Genomic DNA, 21,098 nt, shown 5'->3' on the forward strand with positions numbered 1-21,098 from the left:
CTGTGTGATGCCCTAAACCTGCCAAGCAACAGAAAATAGTGTGAGAAGGGTGTGCAGCAATGTACAATGCAATGGCATCATTGTGTTAAACTACAAATTATAAGGAGGTGAAGAAAAGAGCCATGAAGGCATGACAATTTGTTGTCTCTTGTAGTGTCTAGTTACATCTTCATTTAAAAACATCGTAACTTTACAAAATTGCAAAGAATAGTAATCATGAGTTCAAGCTTTGTTTTATATCATTACACTTGTGCCTATATAAAACATGGCTCAAAATCAAAAGAGAAACCAGTCATTCCAGAATTGCGAATAAAGGATAATTTATTTGGACCCTATGGCAATAAACCAGTAAATATCTAAATAGGGTACTCTCTCAAGATCGTCCTAAAACTGCCATAGCTGTCTTCAGTTTTGGTATGCAGACAGAATGTTTTAGGTTTCTTCATGTTACAACTGAACGCTTCTAGTTTGCCACAAAGCTGGGGATGGGGGTGTCAGGGCTTTGCCTTCAGAAGTTTCTATAATAGCTTGATTCTGTAGCAGCAATCACTTAAAGTTATGGTAACATTTATCTCATATACTGGCAGTATTTCACTAACTACAACATTTTGATTTGTTTGTTTGTGGACTACTTGAAGACTTGGATTCAGCTTCCACTCTCTGTGCTGTAATGACTTTTTGCTTAACCCAGTCTGCCTGGGCATTGTTGTTCCTTTCACTGACTCCTGATGTTTCTCCATAAGTACAGTGGCTTCCTGCTGGGAAGTCATGGACCTTGTTTTGCCATGATGAATGTATGCACCTTGGCTATTCCACTGTCTGTTTTAACACCATAAACCAAAGAGGCATAATCTCTGCAAACTGTTGAATCACCAACAGATTAGCTCATAGAAGATTGATTAGCTTATGTGTCTCGGTGGTGGAACCAACACCTTGTACCACTTGGCCCTTGCCCAGCCTGTCAGGCTGGCATCCAAAGTGATCACAGTCCTGTCAAAAACTCGCCCCCAAATGCTGGGGCACAACTCTTGTTGGTTCAGATGGTTTCCATGTCATGAGACAAAGGTTCTTGAGAGCAGAAGAAGGCAAGGCCTACAAGACCTACATAACCATTCAAAACTAAGCCTGCTAACTGTTAACACAAACTGCTGAATCATTGTGACTCATCTACAGGATGACTCATTCTCTCTATAAATTTGTATCCTGTTCGCAGGCAGGCCCAGTGTAGTGTCTGTGCTGTTGTTGTAATGTGGTGCTATGAATGTAAAGTTAAGGCAGACAGAGTGGCTCCAGGACTCCAGTTTATCAGTAACTAGGACTATGCCTCTGTGAAGAGTTAGATAGCTGCTATGAGCACTCTGTGTGTGCTCTTTGACTATGCTGTTTATGAACAACTTTATTTTCTCAAGTAAATGTTTTATTCTGTTTATAAGGAAGACTCTGCTTGATTAATTTACCGCTGCGCAGCAGTCTAATGATCAGGGTATAAATCAGGGTTTCCCAAACTTGGGTCTCCGGCAGTTTTTTTGGACTACAACTCCCATCATCCCTAGCTAGCAGGACCAGTGGTTACAGATGATGGGAGTTGTAGTCCAAAAACTGCTGGAGACCCAAGTTTGGGAAACCCCTGCAGGAGATTCCCAGAACTTGCCAGACACCACTGGTTTGCTTCAAAGGAAGCAAAAGCTAAGAATCAGTCTCTCTGTTCCCTGAGCCTCAGATGAAACACTTGATCAGTAAGAAGTAATCAATATGGTTAGGAACTGGAATCTGTACCAGGTTTCAGTCCAAAATAGACAAACATCAATCTGCCACCATAAGAACTAACAATTTTGCTTTCACTCATGGATAGAATTACACATGTGACCTTTTGGGTTTACCACATAATAGCCTCCATCATTTACTACAAAGGGAATGTGTTTAGAAGGGCTAGGAAATAATGCTGCTCTGCCAACACCCTACTGCCAGTATATTGAAAAGAATTGTGTTAGAACTAAGCAGGCCATGACAGCAGCAACTTTCAAACCTAATTAAAAACAATGTACAATAAGAAAAAGGATGAAGTTACTTGCCTTTTATTGTAATAAATAATTTTACAAATTTATGTAACTTCTCTAACACAGATACTTACCTTCTTACCATATCATACATGGTGTTTTCAACATTTCCTAGCCACAGTTCAGCAGGACCTCTAATACGAACATTCCTATGAGACAGTATTTGAAATTTCAGCACTTAATAAAAACACATGGTTAATGTCTTTTTTTCAATTCTTTTCCCACTCTGTCCTTAAGGGTTTTGATTTTTTAAACTCAACCTTTTGTTTAAAAGGGAGCCAGTAGCAGTCAGGATAGAGCCTCCTTCCAAACACCTGCATCATTGGTGCTTACAGTGCAGGCTGGTGCATTAGATTTATTAGGACACAGACCTGCAAAGGAGATGTGCAAGCAAAAATATAAAACCCCAAAATCTCAGTCACACTCCCCCCCCCGCACCTCCACCCCCTTACATTCTTCTGTTTGAACCAAGAGAGACTCATTTCTGTCCACCTTCTGTTTGCTGGCCAATCAGCACTCTGCACCAGCTAGACATTTATAACAGATCACTCAGATCATCTAACTAGTCATATACTTATGAATAAACAATCTCAAAAAAGCCTACTACAACAAATTGCCTGAAATTGTATGAGTGGTATCCAACTAACTTGTCTTGTAAGTGCAAGGATTTCCAATTATGCAGTGGATCGTTTCCTCCTCTCCTTGCCCCACGTGTGCCCTGTGCCCTCCCAACATCTGTGCCAGCAGGTTGGGGGAACACTCAGAACAGATTTAGGAGGCACATGGCAGGGAGTTCTGGTGTGTAAGTGGAAATCTTTGCAGGGATGGAACAAGTTATATGGATTATAGAGTTATGGCTGATACCTTAAAATTAAAAATAACTGTATACCGTACTTTGGTACTAGAAGAATTTCCCCTTCAGCAGATCCGATCATTAAAACCACTGGAGGCCTCTGTTCTTGTGGGCGTATATATAACTTCCTTATATTTGCAAAACATTTCACAAGATGAGGCTGCAGCAAATATGTTAAGCAAAATACAATAATAAATACTAAGCCTATAACCATGTGTAAAAACATTTAAAAGTATGATGTATGTGATATTAAATATTACCTGCACAACATCATGGTTTTTGCTGTCAGCTAATATTTCGATAAGTTCAGCATTGCTGAGAAAATAAAATCTTGGAAAAACCATACGTTTAACTTCAAGATAGTCCTGTCCCCAAAATTAAAAATGAGACAAAATTTGACTTAAAATTATAAAGTGAAAATGAAACTATAAAACAGCATCTTACACTTTTCATCGTCTAGGAGCGTGTTCCTCATTTATGTCAGTTTCCTCACTCCCTCCCTCTAATTTGTTCTTTGCCATATGTTCTTTCGGATTTTGTTGAAACAGATGTGAAAAGAATGTCAATATCATACAGTACATGGTGCCAGTCTGAGGCTGTGGGACTGAATGAAGAACTAGCCTTAGTCTACCCCATTAAGAGGATTTGACCTGGCATGTGTGACAGAGACCTGGTTGGATGAGGCAGATGGGCCTGTCCTTGCCGCTGCTTGCCCACCAGGTTTCTCTTACGCACAGCAATCCAGGTCATGTGGGCGGGGAGGGGGGGTTGCAGTGATTTTTAGGAAGTCATTAGTCTGCACCAGGCGTCCTATTGGGAAGACCCAGTTCTCTGAGTGCATGTTCTGGAAGTTGGGCAATAGGGGCAGTACAGGATTCCTTTTGGTGTACCGACCTCCCCGCTGCACCAAGGATTCCCTGCCCGAGCTGCTTCAGGTCGTGGCGGATATGCTCCTGGAGACACCTAGCTTGGTTGTCCTGGGGGATTTTAACATCCATGCCGACACAACCTTACAAGGGGCCGCTCGGGACTTCGTGGAAAGCATGGCCTCCATGGGGCTGTCCCTGAATAAATTTGGCCCAACTCATAGCCGCGGACATGCCTTAGACTTGGTGTTTACCTCTACGGATGTTGGTGATCTGACATTAACTAAAAGCGAAACGAAAGAAGTGCCATGGTCAGATCACTTCCTGGTGCAACTGGACTTCTCCGCAACCCTTCCCCTCTGCAGGGAGGTGGGACCAATTCGGATGGTCCGCCCCCGCCACTTAATGGATCCAATTGGCTTCCAGAGAGTGGTAGGGGATGTTTTATCCCAAGTTGATGGCCTTTCAGCTGATTCCCTGGTGGCCAGCTGGAATGCAGTTAACCAGGGCTATTGACTGTCTGGCTCCAAAGCGCCCTCTCCGATTGCATGGAGCCCGGACAGCCCCGTGGTTTTCCCCGGAGCTGAGGGTGATGAAACAATCGTTGAGACGGCTAGAGCGCCGGTGGCGGAAAACTCATTCTGAATCAGACCGGACATGGGCTAGAGCTCAACGTCGAGCCTACCAAGTGGCAATGGCGACGGCGAAGAGGGCTTTCTTCACCGCCTCCATTGCATCTGCAGAAAACAGCAGCAGGAGACTTTTTCAGGTGGTTCGCAATCTATCGGAACCACCTGCACCACTGGGGCCTGGTAGGGACCCCAAGATCTCCTGCAATGCTTTTGCAAAGTTTTTTGCAGATAAAGTCGCTCAGATTCAGAAGGAGGTAGACTCCACCGTGGGAGCAGGGCCGGGGCAGGAGAGTGCTAGAGTCTGGTCTAGTCAAATTGCGTGGGATCAATTCCAATCTGTTACCTCCGAGGATGTGGACAGGCTGCTTGGACGAGTGAAACCAACCACCTGTCTCCTTGATCCTTGCCCATCCTGGCTGATAAAAGCGAGCCGGGAAGGGCTGGGCGATGGGCTCTGCGGGGTGGTGAATGCTTCCCTCTGTGAGGGAGCCTTCCCAGACCCGCTGAAAGAGGCAGTCATTAAACCACTTCTTAAAAAAACATCTTTAGACCCAGCCAATTTGGCCAACTATCGCCCAGTCTCAAATTTACCATTCTTGGGCAAGGTGATTGAGCGGGTGGTTGCCAAACAACTCCAAGCACGCCTGGAGGATGCGGACCATTTGGATCCCTTCAGGCCTCACCATGGGACTGAAACTGCCTTGGTCGCGCTGGTTGATGATCTCCGGTGGGCTAGGGACAAAGGTGAGAGCTGTTTCCTAGTTCTGCTGGATCTCTCAGCGGCCTTTGTCACCATTGACCATAACATCCTTCTGGACCGTCTAGAGGGTCTGGGAGCTGGGGGCACTGTTATATGGTGGTTCCGCTCCTTTCTCCTGGGCCGTGTCCAGAAAGTGGTGGGGGGGGGATGAGTGTTCAGACCCCTGGGCTCTCACTTGTGGGGTGCCTCAGGGTTCCGTCCTCTCCCCCATGCTTTTTAATATCTATATGAAGCCGCTGGAAGAGATCATCAGGGGGTTTGGGCTGGGTGTTCATCAGTATGCAGATGACACCCAGCTCTACCTCTCCTTTAAATCAGAACCAGTGAAGGTGGTGAAGGTCCTGTGTGAATGCCTGGAGGCTGTTGGAGGATGGATGGCGGCTAACAGATTGAGGTTGAATCCTGACAAGACAGAAGCACTGTTTTTGGGGGACAGGGGGCTGGCGGGTGTGGGGGATTCCCTGGTCCTGAATGGGGTAACTGTGCCCCTGAAGGACCAGGTGCACAGCCTGGGAGTCATTTTGGACTCACAGCTATCCATGGAGGCACAGGTTAATTCTGTGTCCAGGGCAGCTGTCTACCAGCTCCACCTGGTACGCAGGCTAAGACCCTACCTGCCCGCGGACTGTCTTGCCAGAGTGGTGCATGCTCTAGTTATCTCCCGCTTGGACTACTGCAACGCGCTCTACGTGGGGCTACCTTTGAAGGTGACCCGGAAACTGCAATTAATCCAGAATGCGGCAGCTAGACTGGTGACTGGGAGTGGCCGCCGGGACCACATAACACCGGTTCTGAGAGATCTGCATTGGCTCCCAGTACGTTTCCGAGCACAATTCAAAGTGTTGGTGCTGACCTTTAAAGCCCTAAACGGCCTCAGTCCTGTATACCTGAAGGAGCGTCTCCACCCCCATCGTTCAGCCCGGACACTGAGATCCAGCGCCGAGGGCCTTCTGGCGGTTCCCTCATTGCGAGAAGTAAGGTTACAGGGAACCAGGCAGAGGGCCTTCTCGGTAGTGGCGCCTGCCCTGTGGAACGCCCTCCCAGCGGATGTCAAAGCAATAAACAACTATTTTACTTTTAAAAGACAACTGAAGGCAGCCCTCTTTAGGGAAGTTTTTAATGTTTGATGCTGTACTGTTTTTAATATTCAGTTGGAAGCCGCCCAGAGTGGCTGGGGAAACCCAGCCAGATGGGCGGGGTATAAATAATAAAATATTATTATTATTATTATTATTATTATTATTATTATTATTAGAAATCAGGTTTATTCATGCAACTATATGCATGCTCTGGCAATTTTGTGAGGTTCATTGAGAGCCTACTCACACAGCTGAGACTATGGCAGCTGCCAGCAAAGCATTACCTGCATTATCTCCCAATCTTAATTTCACAATTCAGCATAAACGTGTCACTGGCTGGTGAGTGGAGGGTTCAATCCTAACAGCCCTAGGGTGATGGTTCCCCACAGGAACATGAAGCATCACCCAGCAGGATGGCATTCTTGTTCAATCCTGCTGGCTACAATGTGCTATTACGCAACCGCTTCCCTTTGTCTTTAACTACATAGCTCATCTCCCCTATCTGTTCCTGAAGGGAAATAAATCTAACTTCCCCACAGCAGAAGTCCTGGAACTCTTTACTTCAACAGGCATCTCACCCCTTTTGTTTTTGAGAGGGGAGGAATCAGATGCAGTTAATCTCTTCACTGACAACATTTGAAGGACTATCCTTCAAACTCCTGATCTTAGTGCAAACATTCTGGTGGCCCAAATAACAACAGCCCATACCTCACTTCAAATAGGTCTTTTGGGGGTTGCTTCCACTGCAATTAAAAAACTTAGTATTGTTTACCTCGAGAGCCTTCTGTATTTTCTCTAAGTGTGCATTGTTGGTTTGCAGAGTTTCAAAAACTCCTGCTGTTGTAGTTGCCCTAAGAGCGTTTGGATTATCTTCTGTACGTTTCATGAGATCTTTCCATTTGCTATCAACTTGAGAGAAAAGATTTGATTCTTCTGGAAGCTGTCTGTTTTTAAAAAACAAATATTCTTAAAGCATAAAATGTAGAACAATGAATTTGTCTTCATGGAACAGTTACACTATCCCTATAGTCTGTATTTAAAGCACACACTTACAGTAACACTGAATTAACAGTATGTCCCACAGGACAAAGGAGGATTCTTAGAGCAAGGACTGGATGGGGCAACGACAAGCACCTGGGCAGAGAGGCAAGAAGCCAGGGAACTCAGAAAAAAGGGAAGCCAGGATGATGCAACAAGGTAGATGAATGAAGCAAGATGGGAGCATTGGGGGAGAACTGCAGGATAAAGGGTGGGTTGTTTGGGGACTTTTTAGGAATTAATAAACACTAGGAAAGGTACTCTCACAATAAACATACTGTTATGTACTGAGTTGAATAGGATCCAAAAAGCAGCAGTCTGATTAGTCCTAGAACAACAGGATTCAGAATGCAGCAGTCTGATTGGTCCACAGGCGCCAACCAATCCAGCTCCAGGTGGAAGTGAATCCGCAACCTGATTCGCCTACAGGTGAATCCCGGAATTAGCCAATCACGTGGGGCCCATTATGTAAATAATGTATATAAAGCAGACAATCTGGGGGAACTTCCATTCCTCACTACTCTGAGCTGAATAAAGAGCATGAAATCCACACTCAACTCAGAGTATATTTCACATACAGAGACAAACAAAACTCACAAAGAAAAGGAAACCAAAGTCCACAGACAGACAAGAAGCCAACTATATGCTAAGCTGTCTAGATTCATCTTGTATGAAGGCAGGAAATGAACTGAGTGAGGGTGGGAAGTACATACACACTCAACTCTGAACATTTTCTAACTTGGACACTAGGTGGTGATATAACCCATGTGATAGCCTTCCGCCCATAGTAAATCATGGTTTGTTTGGGAGTGAGCCTGAGTTCAAAGCTAATAATACTGTAAGCCAAATCATGTCTTAACTCTGGGTAGCACAGCAGCAGCAGCAGCAAGATCTGGGGAGAACCCAAGTAGCAACCATTTTTGCTCTCAGTACCTACACCAGTGGTGGGGTACTTCTGACACGTGGGGCTAATTGGGCCCAGCACAGATCCAATTTTGGCCCTAACCAGGTCCACCGGTCACATACTTGAAGTTATATATGATGTCAGGTGTGGAGTAAAGAAACAATCAAATGCTTAAAGTATGCTCCCAATTGTTCATTGTTCCTCAGCAAGTGGGGCTTGGTGACAAGAAGCTCCTTTGAAGCTGCTCATTTGCACGTGTGGTTTGGATTCAAACCACACCTGCAAATGGACATTTATGGGCAGCTTTACAAGTCTGCAGAGGAAAAATGGCTATTTGTGGGCATGATTTGAAGCCCAACTGAATCTGCAAATGGACAAAGCGGTTTGGTGGTTCCAAAGGAGTTTGCTGTCTGTGTAAGCATTAACAGCAAGCCCCTTTGAAGTTGTCACCTGATGTCATAAGGCAATTGACAGGTGGACAGATGGGCATTTCTGATCTAGTCCTCAGGCTGAAAAAGGTTCCCCATCTCTAACTGCTACATGCTTGCTCATTCATCTTCAGCCATAGTTTCGATTAATATTACAGGTGTATTAGGCCCCACTGTAGTTCCCACCAAACCAAAAGAGTACCAAATACATTTCAGAACATGATTTAGAGAAAAAGAATTATGATGAACAAATTCATGTTTTATTTTAGCTTAGATATGAAATCTTAATTATTCAGTATAGGTGGGACAGTACTGCTGGACCAAACCTTACCTTTTTATTTCTGGAGCACAAAAGATTGGCTCAAGATAAATCCAATTCCTTTGACAATTCAACCATTCCTCCAGAGTACAAGAAAATAGGTTTAGTTTACGATCCCAAGCATCCACAAGACTCTATCATAAAAACAGAATAATCATAAACTGGAGCAATATCATATAATCCTCTTTTATAAACATGGCTTAGCAAATCAAACTCACAATCAGGCTCACAACATCACAAGTTGGTAACCTCATATCTTGATTACTGCAATGCCCTCTATAAGACTACCCTTATGAATGGTGTGGAAGCTGCAATCCAGGCAAGTCCCCGTTTATGCAGGGGTTGAATTGTGATGCGCTGAACACATTGGCGGAAAGCTCATATGCCTGCTGTGCCCTACCTCAGCCCCTTCCGGGACCAAAACCAAAGTGTGTGTCAGCGACCACACACGTACCAAATGCATGCAAACTGGGAGTTCCATGTACTGCTGAATGCAGCAGCGAGGTTGCCAAGTGTTGTGGCTAGCCATGGACATGTAACATCTCGTAAAAAGAACGTCACTAGCTTCCAATTAGTTAATGGGTCAGGTTTAATGTTTTCATATTAATGTCTTCTTCTTTGGTGATCACTCGTAGCCAAGTAAGATTGTCTTCTATAAACACGGTTTTAACAATGAGTCCGTGACTGTGGAGGCCAATTCTGGACCCACACATCCTTCCACATTGGGGACATTGGTTCCCAGGCGGGAGTTGATCACATTGTGGATTTGCCAAGTGTGCCTTCCTCTTAGCACGTTTCTCCCTTGAGTTCTGAGTTCGAGTGTCTTCAAAGTCCATGACACCTTTGGTAAAGGCGGTTCTCCAAGGGGAGTGCTCACAGGCCAGTGTTTCCCAGTTGTCGGTGTTTATACTACATTTTTTAAGATTTGCCTTTAGACAAGTTCTTTAAACCTCTTTTGTTGACCACCAGCGTTACGTTTTCCATTTTTAAGTTCAGAATAGAGTAGTTGCTTTGGAAGATGATAATCAGGCATCCACACAACATGACCAGTCCAACGAAGTTGATGTTGAAGAATCATTGGTTCAACACTGGTGATCTTTGCTTCATCCAGTACACTGATATTAGTTCATCTGTCTTCCCAAGTGATGTGTAAGATTTTTCAGAGACACCGTTGATGGAATCTTTCGAGAAGTTGGAGATGTCCATGTTTCACAAGCATACAGTAAGGTTGGTAGTACAATAGCTTTGTAAAAAAGCATTTTGGTTTCCCTGCAAATGTCTTCAAACACTTTGCACATCAATCAGGTGAAAGCTGCACTCGCAGAGCTCAGGCGATGCTAGATTTCTGCATCAATGTTGACCCTTGTGGAAAGATAACTGCCTAGGTAGGAGAAGTCTTTGTCTTTGTCTAGCTCCTTCCCTTTGACCTAACACCTTGGGTGACCCTGCTGGGAGTACGAGATTCCAGATGGCTTCGCTCACAAGGGTTATAGGAACGTGCAAGCCCACTCACCATGACAAGGTAATGATCCAGCGAGTGAGATATTAATGTACAAGTCCCTAAACACAGTGCTGTTTTTCTAGAAAAAGAGGTGCCGGAACTCACCATGAATGCCTCCCTCTTTCTCTTAGAATGGCAATGGCACCCACCTAAGAGGTTCCAGAATACACTAGAAAGGTGCCAGAACTGAGTTCTGGGGAGTTCCCCCTGAAAAAAAGCTCTGCCTAAACAGCTCAGGACCAGGTTACCTGAAACCATGCCTTCTTCCATATAGACCTAAGTACACATTGCTATGGTTTTCAGAGACCCTCCTGGCTGTGCCACAAGCTGCAGGTCTGTCAACAATGAGGAAGACAGCCTTTTATGCAGTAGTACATAAAATCCAGAAAAGCCTTCCACTCAGAAATAAGGCATTAGTCAACACTGTTACAGTTCCAACACATGTTGAAAGTTTCTTTTATTTCTGGATTTTGCTGGTTCATGATGCCTACCTTTGTGGTTTTAAATTGATCTGACTACAAATTGCCTTCTGAGTTTAATATTATTGTATATTTTGTATTTGTTTTGTATTTTTTACTCTTGTACACCTCCGGAAGATGCTTGCATGACAAGCAGTATAATTTTTTTAATTAATTAACTAAGAATCGTAATTATTTAAAGCATTGGTCTTCAACTGGTGTACTGCAACTCACAAGTGAATAACAATTATATGTAAAGCGGGCCACACATGCAGTGTCATGACCATTTTTTGGAGACAGAATGCAAAAGAAATGTAAATGATAGAGGAGGAGAAAAATATAGTTGAACAAATTTTATATAGATAAAAAACCATACATAATTTAAAAATGTGAAATATGTCTAGTGTTAGAGCCATCTGGGAAGTTCAAACATTACTGTTTTAAATAATCATTTTGGGAGATGTTGGATTTCCAAAATGGAAAGTAACTACGTATGACTGAATAACTGAATACAAACTCTATTCAAACATCTCGAGTAAGATTTACCTTAATTGGTCCAATGAAACAAGAACCTTTAATTGTAGAAATTGTCACTTGAGAATCTTCTAACAAAGCAATTATATCTTCAGCAGATGAAATAATCAAAGTAGTTGATGTTTCAGTGTGATATTGAGATAAATGAAATTCAGTTTTGTACCAAATGTCCATTATCCTTTTCAGCATCGCTTCAAGAGTTGCTTCATTGGACGCTGTTACAGATACCTCATTTATTTCTTTTCTATACTGAAACATCTAAAAGTTTAAAAATTAGAAACATTTTTGTCTGCTGGTAGACAGAAAGAGATAAATATTGTTAAATGAATAACTGTAATATATATTCAGAAAATGTATTCACAAAGAAAGTAATTTTCAAGATTCCCTGTTTGACTTGAGGCTAATGCAATATCCTTATTATTGCCACCTCCATTATTTCTCCTGATAAAATTTATTCGTATACCCCTATGGTACATTATACACAGTTCACCAAAAGAAGGAGAACAGGAATTCCTGGGCTCTAGATAGAATGTAATGGTAGTTTGATTCCTGTGGCTTCACAGTTATGCCCCCTGCCATGCTACTATCATTCAAATGATGGAATCACACTTGCTACGTGCGCAAACTAAAAAGAGAAATTATTCAAAATGTACAACCAACACAAAATTCTGACTTTTGCACAGAAAGGTCTGGCACCTGACCAAAGGCTGAAAATCCAGCATGGCCTCATCTTGTATCTAATTATGACAATGGCTACTTCTGAAATCAACCAAGTTGTGGCTTTTTTAGTTCCAGACAGTTGTGGTGTCCATTTATTCACATCCCCTTGTTAGCCAGGATCCCTGGGGGGCGGGGACTCTGCGGCTGGGCATGCAATGACCACGTAAAGAGGCTTAATTAGAAGCCTCAGGAACATGCAGTTTCTCAAAGCTTTTTGGCTCCATTTCATATATCCAGTGACCTGAACCATATATCTAAGAAGAGACCAACTGAACTGATCCCAACAAATATGGGCAAGGCAAATATGCTAGTTCTCTAGCCACTTTAAAATGAAATAGATAAATCTATTAACTGTAAAACTTGAAAAAATGCCCAAGAGACTACAAAACCTAGAGGATGGGGGGGGGGTATTCTACAGCATAATAAATGGTACTTATAAATCATGCAATTACATTGAATTCCAGAATCTTATCCAGGGTCAGTCTTTTATCCCCATTAATTGTCTGCTTAACAATATTCTGTATTGTTTCCCAATGCCGCAGCTGAAGACAGGGATTCCGTAAAGCTATAACGATAGGCAAAAATTCCTTGAACTCATACAATGATTTCTTCATAGCTGGTAAAATAGTATTTTCTGGCAAGCCTTCAAAATATGAAAATATTATGGACACATCAAAACACTTTTCATAAAGAAGTTTATTTCAAAAAATATTCCTTTCTTTTGTGAGCTTTTTCTGGTCTTTTTTCATGGGTGCCTTCATATTAAAGCTATTTTATTTTCCCAAATAACATTCTGAATTATTTTCTATTTACAAGGAATGTGGCATCCAGCAGTGCTGGGTTTAGGGGGCAGAGGGGGCTTCAGCTCCCCCAATATTTTTCAGCAGGGGGTGGCACCCCCCCAATATTGAGGGGGCTGCTATCCCCCACCACCCAAGGCACCCTCCACGCACCCCAGCATCAGCCCCAACTTCCATCCAGCAGCCCAGGAGCGAGGCAGCAGCTGGGACGAGCACAGGAGATTTCTGCTCCACTCGTCCCATTTGTAGCCTGGCAACCCGGGATCCCAGGAACCAGGTGGCGGCTGGGATGAGTGCAGGCAATCTTTGCTTTGCTCGTTCCAGCTGCAGCCCAGGAGCCAGGTGGGGTCTGGGACGAGCAAGCACAGAAATGGCACACACTGGGTGGTGTCACATGGCGCATCACATGACACATCACATGACCATGCACTCTCAATGTGGGGGGCAAGTGGGTGCCCCTGGTGGCATCCATATTCTGAATTGCCTTAGGAGAGCGAGAAAAATTCTCAGGGATGACTCACACCCCGGCCATCACCTCTTTAATCTTCTACCCTCAGGCAGGAGATATAGAAGTATAATCAGCCGTACCAACAGGCTAAAAAATAGCTTCTCTTTGTAGGCTGTTAGGCTGTTGAACGGAAAATAACATAGCGCAATTGACTTGCAAGGTGGTATGTTGTTCGATAAGCAAGCAGAGTGCAACGAGACTGAGTGTTGGGGGGGGAGGCTCATTTAATTTCATTGTACACAGGTTGTACAATGACAATAAAGGTATTATTATTATTATTATTATCATCATCATATTACTAATATTTGACATAGTCATGACAATCAAGAAGTACATACAGTTAGGTTTTTCTCTCTCACAAATAATCGTTCTTTTAGAAAGCTGTCTGCAGTTTGGCACAATGAACTGACCAAGGGAGACATTTGAGCAAGCACAATATGATTTGTTCTCTTTGTTCAGAACACTGCTATGTCATAATTATCTATCTCTTGTGTTAAAATAATCTAACACAGTGAAAACACTGGGCAATTTAGCCTTTTGTTGATAAACCTCCATAGTGGAACTAAAGCCAAAGTTGTCATTATTCCATTTCAAAACCCAGTTTTTAATATCTAAAGAAACCATTTTTATTTCAATTAATTCATAACTACTGCAATTATATTTTTTTTCTTACCTTTTTCCAGAATCTGTACAATCTGCATGAATCTGTTAACATCTCTTTGAATTAAATCCACGTCAAGGTTCCAAAAAATTGTATGTTTCCACTTAAAAAAAAGCCTAGCCCATTCCTGCCTTGAATCCCACAACAATTTACGCAATACTAGATCACTTTCAATTTCAGAGAGCTCAACAGTTGCCCTCTGACAGTCTCCAGACTGAGCTCCATGTGACATCTTTTCCAAGGAAGTAGATTTCATCTCACTAACTGAACTGTCAAAAACAGTCTGGTAATTTGCATAGTTCATTATTTTCTCACTAATATCAGCTGCTTCTTCTATTAGGCTTTCAATAATCTCATTAGCCATCTTAGGCAAGGTTTCACTGAGGAGAAGGACAGGGTTTCGTACCTAAAACACAAAATGATAAAGCAATCCCAAGAATGCAGTGGAGAGGGGGCAACCAGGAATTTTCATACATCTTGGATAAAAATCTTAGCCAAATTGGGGGTTCACCTTGGTTTTGAGTTGGATTCTAATGAGCTGCTGAAGCTTGTTTCTAAGTCTGGTTTGGGAGAACTTTGAAAATTTTGAGGTATAATTAAAGCAGCTGTTCATCACACAGCTTCCATATTACCATTTGCTAGAGGCAGGTCCACTTCCAAAGATTCTTCTCCATCACGTCTCTGTTTAACTTAATATATTTTACAACGGGCACGGTCTAATTTAATTAGTTTCTCATTTTACCTCCGAAAACAAAAATGCAGTCAAAGCTAACAGGGAAATTAAGTGCTCCTATGCTTTGGTCTCATTCCTCTGCAACTATAAACAAGGTAAAAATGATATTTCACTAGTAACTTACTTTGTTTTTGTATTCCCTCAGCTCAGCCTGAAGATTGTCAATATATTCTGCCAATCCTTCATTGAACTTTATAACATAATCATCCTTCATTTTTTCACAAATAAGGATAGTTGACTGAAGATTCTGGAGTGTTCGCACAACAGTCTGATAGAGAGCAAGTTGCTGAAGTGGAAGAAAGATGTCATAGTCTTTTGCAATGAAGTAGAGCTCAGAAAGACTGTTATACTGAACCTTTATTTTTGGTAGTTCTTCAGAAATTTGTTGGAGATATAGCAAATGTTCAATGAATCCATCCACCGTCAGTAGTTCTTTGCTCAGCTTTGCAACTGCTGTCCTGATGACCTAAATGCAATGACATATTAATAAAACATTTGAATATATTGTTAGACTGCTGGGAAGAAAAAGGAGGAAGTGGGCAAAACCATCTTGGCTGCTGACTGGAGAAGCTGCAACCCAGAGATTGGGAAGCATGGCTGGCTACTCTGCACTCAAGCTGGCTGAAGGTATGAGAGAAACAAGGAGAGACACTCTGGAGAAGTAATGGTGTGGACTCTCTTCCTCTCCATGTAGATCCAAGTGTATATAGGTGTAAAATAAGCCCTATATCTTAAAATGCTACAGCCTTCTCCATGCCCTGAATTCACAACAGAAAAATGACCCTGGGTGAGTGTCTGTACCCCCTTGAATATTGCTACCACTTGACAGAGATTGGCGTGGCATGTAACAATATATATACCCCCCACCAATATAAAAAAAATTTTCTCCAGAACAGTGGTTCTCACTATGGGGCAGGACCCAGAGGTTTGTGAGTAGGGGGTGAGTGCTTCAAGAAAGGAAAGGGATTTGCAACAAGCAAATCCAAAGACACTTTCCTGGTAGCAAACAGTATATTTATCTATTGAAGCATTTATATAAACATTATATCATGAAAAATCAAGGCAATGTACACTGCTAGAACATATACAACATTAAATAAATTAAATTAAAATGTTAAAATACAACTAATCATTAAGGTGGTCTGTCTCAAATGGTTCTGGAAGCCAATAGGCTGCAGTATATTCATTCATTCATTCATATGAGTGTTTAAGTATAGATCTATCTAAGTAGTTGACAGTCTCAATTGGGGCATAAAGGACAGGGAACTGAGCTCTCAAAAGTAATGGATCTGACTATGACATAATTGTCTTCTCAGCATACTGAGCAGTAGTACTTTGTGCACTAGCTCTATATTGTTACTAGACTTCTGACTAGCTGTTCAATACTTTCCTTTTTATGCTCACCTTTCCACTTTAGCCTGCTGCAACAAGTTGCTGAATCTCACCAACCTGCTAGGTAATACTGAGTTCAGTAAGTTTATTGTGCTAGCTGAAGGCCATGACAAAAGCACAGAAACACAAGCAATTTCAAATACTAAATATAAATCAAGGCATCTACTAAAACAATCAGAATCCTCAATTTCTGGTGAGACTACCACCAGGGAGCCTCCACTACTACACAAAGTGTACTTCAGATTTAGACCTCTGAATTCCCCTTACAGTTCATGGCTATTTTGTCCAATTCCATCTTCCTCATATTCCCTGCTGCCAGTGCAGAAAGGGGTACTTTCTGAGTCACTAATGCATTGGAGTCATTCACTAAACCCGCTCTATCGGGGAAAGACTGCTTCCTTGAACATACAAGGGTTTTAGAAAGTGATTCCTTGAGTTAGCGTATAAGGGGCAATAACAAATAATGAATAGTATCTTCTAACTAGGTAATATTAGAGTAGCTTCATCTCCAATCCAATCTCCCCCAACACCTGCACTAGCAAAGAGACTGAAGCCAGGTAGCTCCCCCAAGGTGAGAAGGTAGTGGTTCCCCGTGAGATTTGCTTACATCTGTGATGGTACTGGGGCAGAAGGAGGCTGTACAGAAGACATTCTGGCTGGGCATCTCTTCTATACACACACACACTTATATCCTACCTTTCCAAATATTTCTCAGTCTTTTCTATGACTGGCATAGCTATTTTGCAAAATTTTGTTTTGCACTGGTGGCAGTGGAATTTTTTTTCATATAAGGCATTTATCCTAAAAGTTTATTGAATGAAAAACTGAAATACTTACTTCTACAAGATGTACATTCTTTGCATCCATTACTTCATAAAAGCAGCTAAGAATTATACTAATGAGAGCTTCAAAAAATGGGAGGCAATCCTTTTGAAAGTTGAAACTCTGGACCTTAAACATACAGATGTTCTTTTCAGTAACCATACATACAATCTCCTTTATATCAACAGTATAGTTTTCCAGAATGTTTCTGAACTCTGCTGTAGACATTTCTCTATTTAGTGAAAATATAGCGTCAGTTGTATTTTTTGCTTTATCAACCATATTGCAGTAATTTAAAAAGTTTCTGCTGTAAGATTCTACTCGGCCCAGTGAACAACTTTGAAGAGACAGAAGGTTCAGAATCTGCAGAGTAAAACAGGAAACAGATGATAAACTTAGAAGTCAAAGGCACATTATTCTAAGCCAAAATGTTTTAGTGATGCAGAAACAATACTGTAATGATCAAGAAAGCCCAGGTAGCTAATTCAAATGTAATGCTATTCTGAGATTCCTTAAAACAAGCTAAACTCTGGTCAAGTCCTCCTCCTTGCTGTTTGAGCAAAAGAGAGAGTATGTGAGCCCAATGCCTTCCTTGGGCTCACTGCTCATACTCAGTGCTAAATCATTTAAACACAGCCAGCTAGTAATACATAACTGAAATAGCATGGTTGCAAATCTGTATTTAACTGTATTTTAACTAGTGCACACATAATCCAATAAAATGGATCATCTATTGCTACTGGAACATTTTGGAAACCAGGTCCTCTGAGTGACGAGTAGAAAATCAACCCCCATTTGAATTTTTGTGCGTATTTATTTGCATTGCTAGTTGCAAATTGGCTTTATATTCACCAAATACCAATATATTTGTCAGCTGTCAGAATAAGACAAATGTGGGCTGGATTTGTGGCAATATCATATTAATTCTTCTAATGCCATATCATGTCTATAATTGAAGCAGAAAAATGGAGCTAGCAATACGATGTAGTTTCTGGGTACTGGGGGAATTCTGCCAGGTGTACAAGAAAATATTCGTTTTTAGAATAAGATAAAAAGAAAGCAATGCCCCAAACAGGTTAAACAGATCTGACGCTCCTGGTTCACCTCCCCACGTCACAGCCCTTGAGGTTCCCACCAAACTTCAGTTCAGAATGAACAGGCAGAGGAGCCAGGAGAACGGACCAAGAAGGGGTAGTCTTCACTCCGGTCTGCTCTTTGCATATCTAAGGGGGCGGAGCCTACAGTTTTATGCCTTGGGCGGAATCCTTTAGCCCATGGGTAGGCAAACTAAGGCCCGGGGGCTGAATCTGGCCCAATCACCTTCTAAATCCGGCCTGCGGACGGTACGGGAATCAGCATGTTTTTACATGAGTAGAATGTGTCCTTTTATTTAAAATGCATCTCTGGGTTATTTGTGGGGCCTGCCTGGTGTTTTTACATGAGTAGAATGTGTGCTTTTATTTAAAATGCATTTCAAGGTTATTTGTGGGGCATAGGAATTAGTTCATTCCCCCCCAAAAAATATATAGTCTGGCCCCCCACAAGGTCTGAGGGACAGTGGACCGTCCCCCTGCTGAAAAAGTTTGCTGACCCCTGTTATCTTCCCTAAATGGGGGTGGTGACACACGCCCCCCTGTGGCGGCAATCCCAGGGTTCCCCGTTAAAGGGACTGTGTTGAAGGGAGTCACTGGCCATATGCTGAAAGGTTGTCAGTGCACTCCCGTGTTGCAGCGAAATAGGGGCAGGCTCTCTGCTTAAACATACGTCTTCGAGAGCCAGCCCACTCCCCAGACAGATCTGTTAACCTTGATGTGCCTCAGATCCCCGGCTGGGGAATGGGAGGGATAAACACCAATTTTAACCCCACAACACGTTTTCATGCATCATTCATTTCACCCAGGCGGCTCCTGGGGTCGGGGGGGGGAGGGTCTCCAAAGAGCTTTTAAGTGCTCCACTTTCTTTACCAGGCTCTAGGAAGGCTTCACACAGGCTCTGGGAGGATCCTATGCAACCTTCCCAGAGCCTGGTAAGCAAAGCTGAGAGCTTAAATGCTCTCTGCCTTCCATGGGGAGCAAGCCCTGCTTGGCACACCAGCTTCTGAAAAGGAGGGATGGTCACACAGGGGTAGTTCCAGGTTTGTTCTGATTATATGTGATTTTGTCTTTACACACTATCCCCTGGAACGTAAAAACGTACTTTGCTTTGATAATCTGGATCTGTTCCTAGAATGAGATCACAGTTTGGCCATGTTGATAAATGCTGTCCTGGTTCAGGATCCATAGAAGGTTGCATTATTTTATGTAAAGATTGAGTTGTGAAGATCGACAGCTGGGCATCTTGAGAAAATGGCAGAACTTGATCTAATAAGAGATAATACAATAGTATTTATAAACTCAGAAACTAGCCCTGGGCATGGAGTATGAATTCTTAATAAATATAAATCAACAACCCCACCCCCCATGGATTAACCTATATTTGAAACTTGGGCAAGTGACAGAAACACTTTGCAACAGTAACAGAAATATCAATTCAGATTATTTCAATAACTATATAACTATTTTAAATAAAAAATAAAATTTTAATTTCACCAAGTTTGAAGACATCCTTTTGCGGCTTCTTGCAATTGCTTTTTGTCTTCACCATCCTCAACAATGTGGTGTCATCAGGAAACTAGACCTCACTACTCACTCTTATCTCCAGTAACTTATGAACAAGCTAAAAAAAGCACCGGTCCCAATAGAGATATTTGGGGGACCCCACTTCCTACATTCCTTCACTGTGAGAACAGGCAATTTATTCCTTTTCTCTGCTTCATCAGTGCAAACTATATGTTAATTAAATAGTAAAAATTACACCTAGCACTGCACATTGTTTGAGTGAGATTACTTACCAATAATGTTTTCTAGTGCATCCACAATTCCTTGGAACTGCATTGAAAACTCTCTTCTATTAGGAGCTAGATAAATATCTGTAGCGAATGCTGGAGAGCTAGATAAGAAAACAGTGAATTTATTGGCAAAAGGTCTTCAGAAAATGTTAAATATAAAATATAAAACAGCAAAGAGCTTAAAATCTAAAGTGTAGGGCTATCAGGGTGTGTGTGTGCAAGAGAAAGACTCACCTAATATTAGTATTGGATTCTAATACAAATAACATTAAGGAAGTTCACAAAGAAAAAAGCTCTCTGTTTTCTCCTTTCCTCACAGCATTCCCCGTACCCCATCCCATATTGTTCAAGAAGAGCCCTTCTCCAATATTCCGAAAGGATTTTATGGAGTTCTGATCAGGTGGGTTAATAGCATTCAAGCATCAGAAAAATAAGTAAGCAAAGAATACTTGAAAATAGGAAAACTTAACTGAAATAAGAGTTCAGGGAGAGCCAGGACAAAAACAATACGAGAGAAAAAACTGAGGGGACTATGCCTGCCTCCCAGAGTTCTTTGCTCTCCTGCGTCCATCATGTGATGAGAGACATTACCCCAACCCATTCAGGTCATCAGCAACCATCTCAAATTGTAAAACCACTGAAATAAATATGTATCCCTTCTGCAGAGTCAGCACAGTATATGATCTGTAAAGCAAGGCTCCTATGATTAGACATACCTTTTATATTTCAGTGGTTCCACATTGGATTTAGAAGAATGTGTTCTACCTAATCCAGAAAGAAAAGCAAACACTTAAAAAAAAATTAAGCCATTGAAAATATCAATCTTTGAATGTCATCACTTTCCTAAAAGGAAACGTTTTCTACTGAATTCTTAAAACAATAATTTCAAAACATGTTATTTGGATCCATTTAAATTGGAGTTTAATAACAGCTTTGCAATAAAAACCGGCTTGGTCCATCTTGTATGATGACCTTTGTTAGGAGAGATGGGGGAGTGTGCCCACAGGTGCTTCCAGGTGACCTGCTCATTGAGCATTGATCTTGATTTGTTTGCAGGGAAATTAGATGGTGTTAGCTATCTAATGAACATTTATTTGGTTTTCAGGGAAGTGAGACATGTCAAAACAAGCACTGTCCAACAATTTC

General features: G+C 42.0%; 1 protein-coding gene across 11 annotated transcripts in view; it reads right to left on the reverse strand.

The window, feature by feature from the left end:
- The window catches only part of DNAH14 (dynein axonemal heavy chain 14), a 133,047-nt gene that overhangs the window by 91,120 nt on the left and 20,829 nt on the right, over positions 1 to 21,098 (reverse strand). For 9 of the 11 annotated variants that reach the window (XR_013984497.1, XR_013984498.1, XM_081000069.1 and 6 more), the window contains exons 15-27: positions 20,669 to 20,717; positions 19,956 to 20,053; positions 19,262 to 19,425; positions 17,081 to 17,428; positions 14,976 to 15,317; positions 14,131 to 14,524; positions 12,602 to 12,792; positions 11,442 to 11,687; positions 8,949 to 9,070; positions 7,020 to 7,191; positions 3,171 to 3,275; positions 2,952 to 3,070; positions 2,132 to 2,206 (exon numbers count right to left, since the gene is read on the reverse strand). Coding sequence is in view for 9 of the 11 variants with exons in the window: in XM_081000069.1 (XP_080856195.1) it covers positions 2,132 to 2,206; positions 2,952 to 3,070; positions 3,171 to 3,275; positions 7,020 to 7,191; positions 8,949 to 9,070; positions 11,442 to 11,687; positions 12,602 to 12,792; positions 14,131 to 14,524; positions 14,976 to 15,317; positions 17,081 to 17,428; positions 19,262 to 19,425; positions 19,956 to 20,053; positions 20,669 to 20,717 (2,425 nt within the window). In the remaining 2 variants the exon portion in view is untranslated. The remainder of the gene's footprint in view (positions 1 to 2,131; positions 2,207 to 2,951; positions 3,071 to 3,170; positions 3,276 to 7,019; positions 7,192 to 8,948; positions 9,071 to 11,441; positions 11,688 to 12,601; positions 12,793 to 14,130; positions 14,525 to 14,975; positions 15,318 to 17,080; positions 17,429 to 19,261; positions 19,426 to 19,955; positions 20,054 to 20,668; positions 20,718 to 21,098) is intronic. The other 2 variants (XM_081000073.1, XM_081000074.1) reach the window with 2 other exon arrangements.

This window comes from Podarcis pityusensis (genome assembly GCF_964106645.2).
Source record: "Podarcis pityusensis genome assembly, chromosome: 3".
Lineage (NCBI taxonomy): Eukaryota > Metazoa > Chordata > Lepidosauria > Squamata > Lacertidae > Podarcis > Podarcis pityusensis.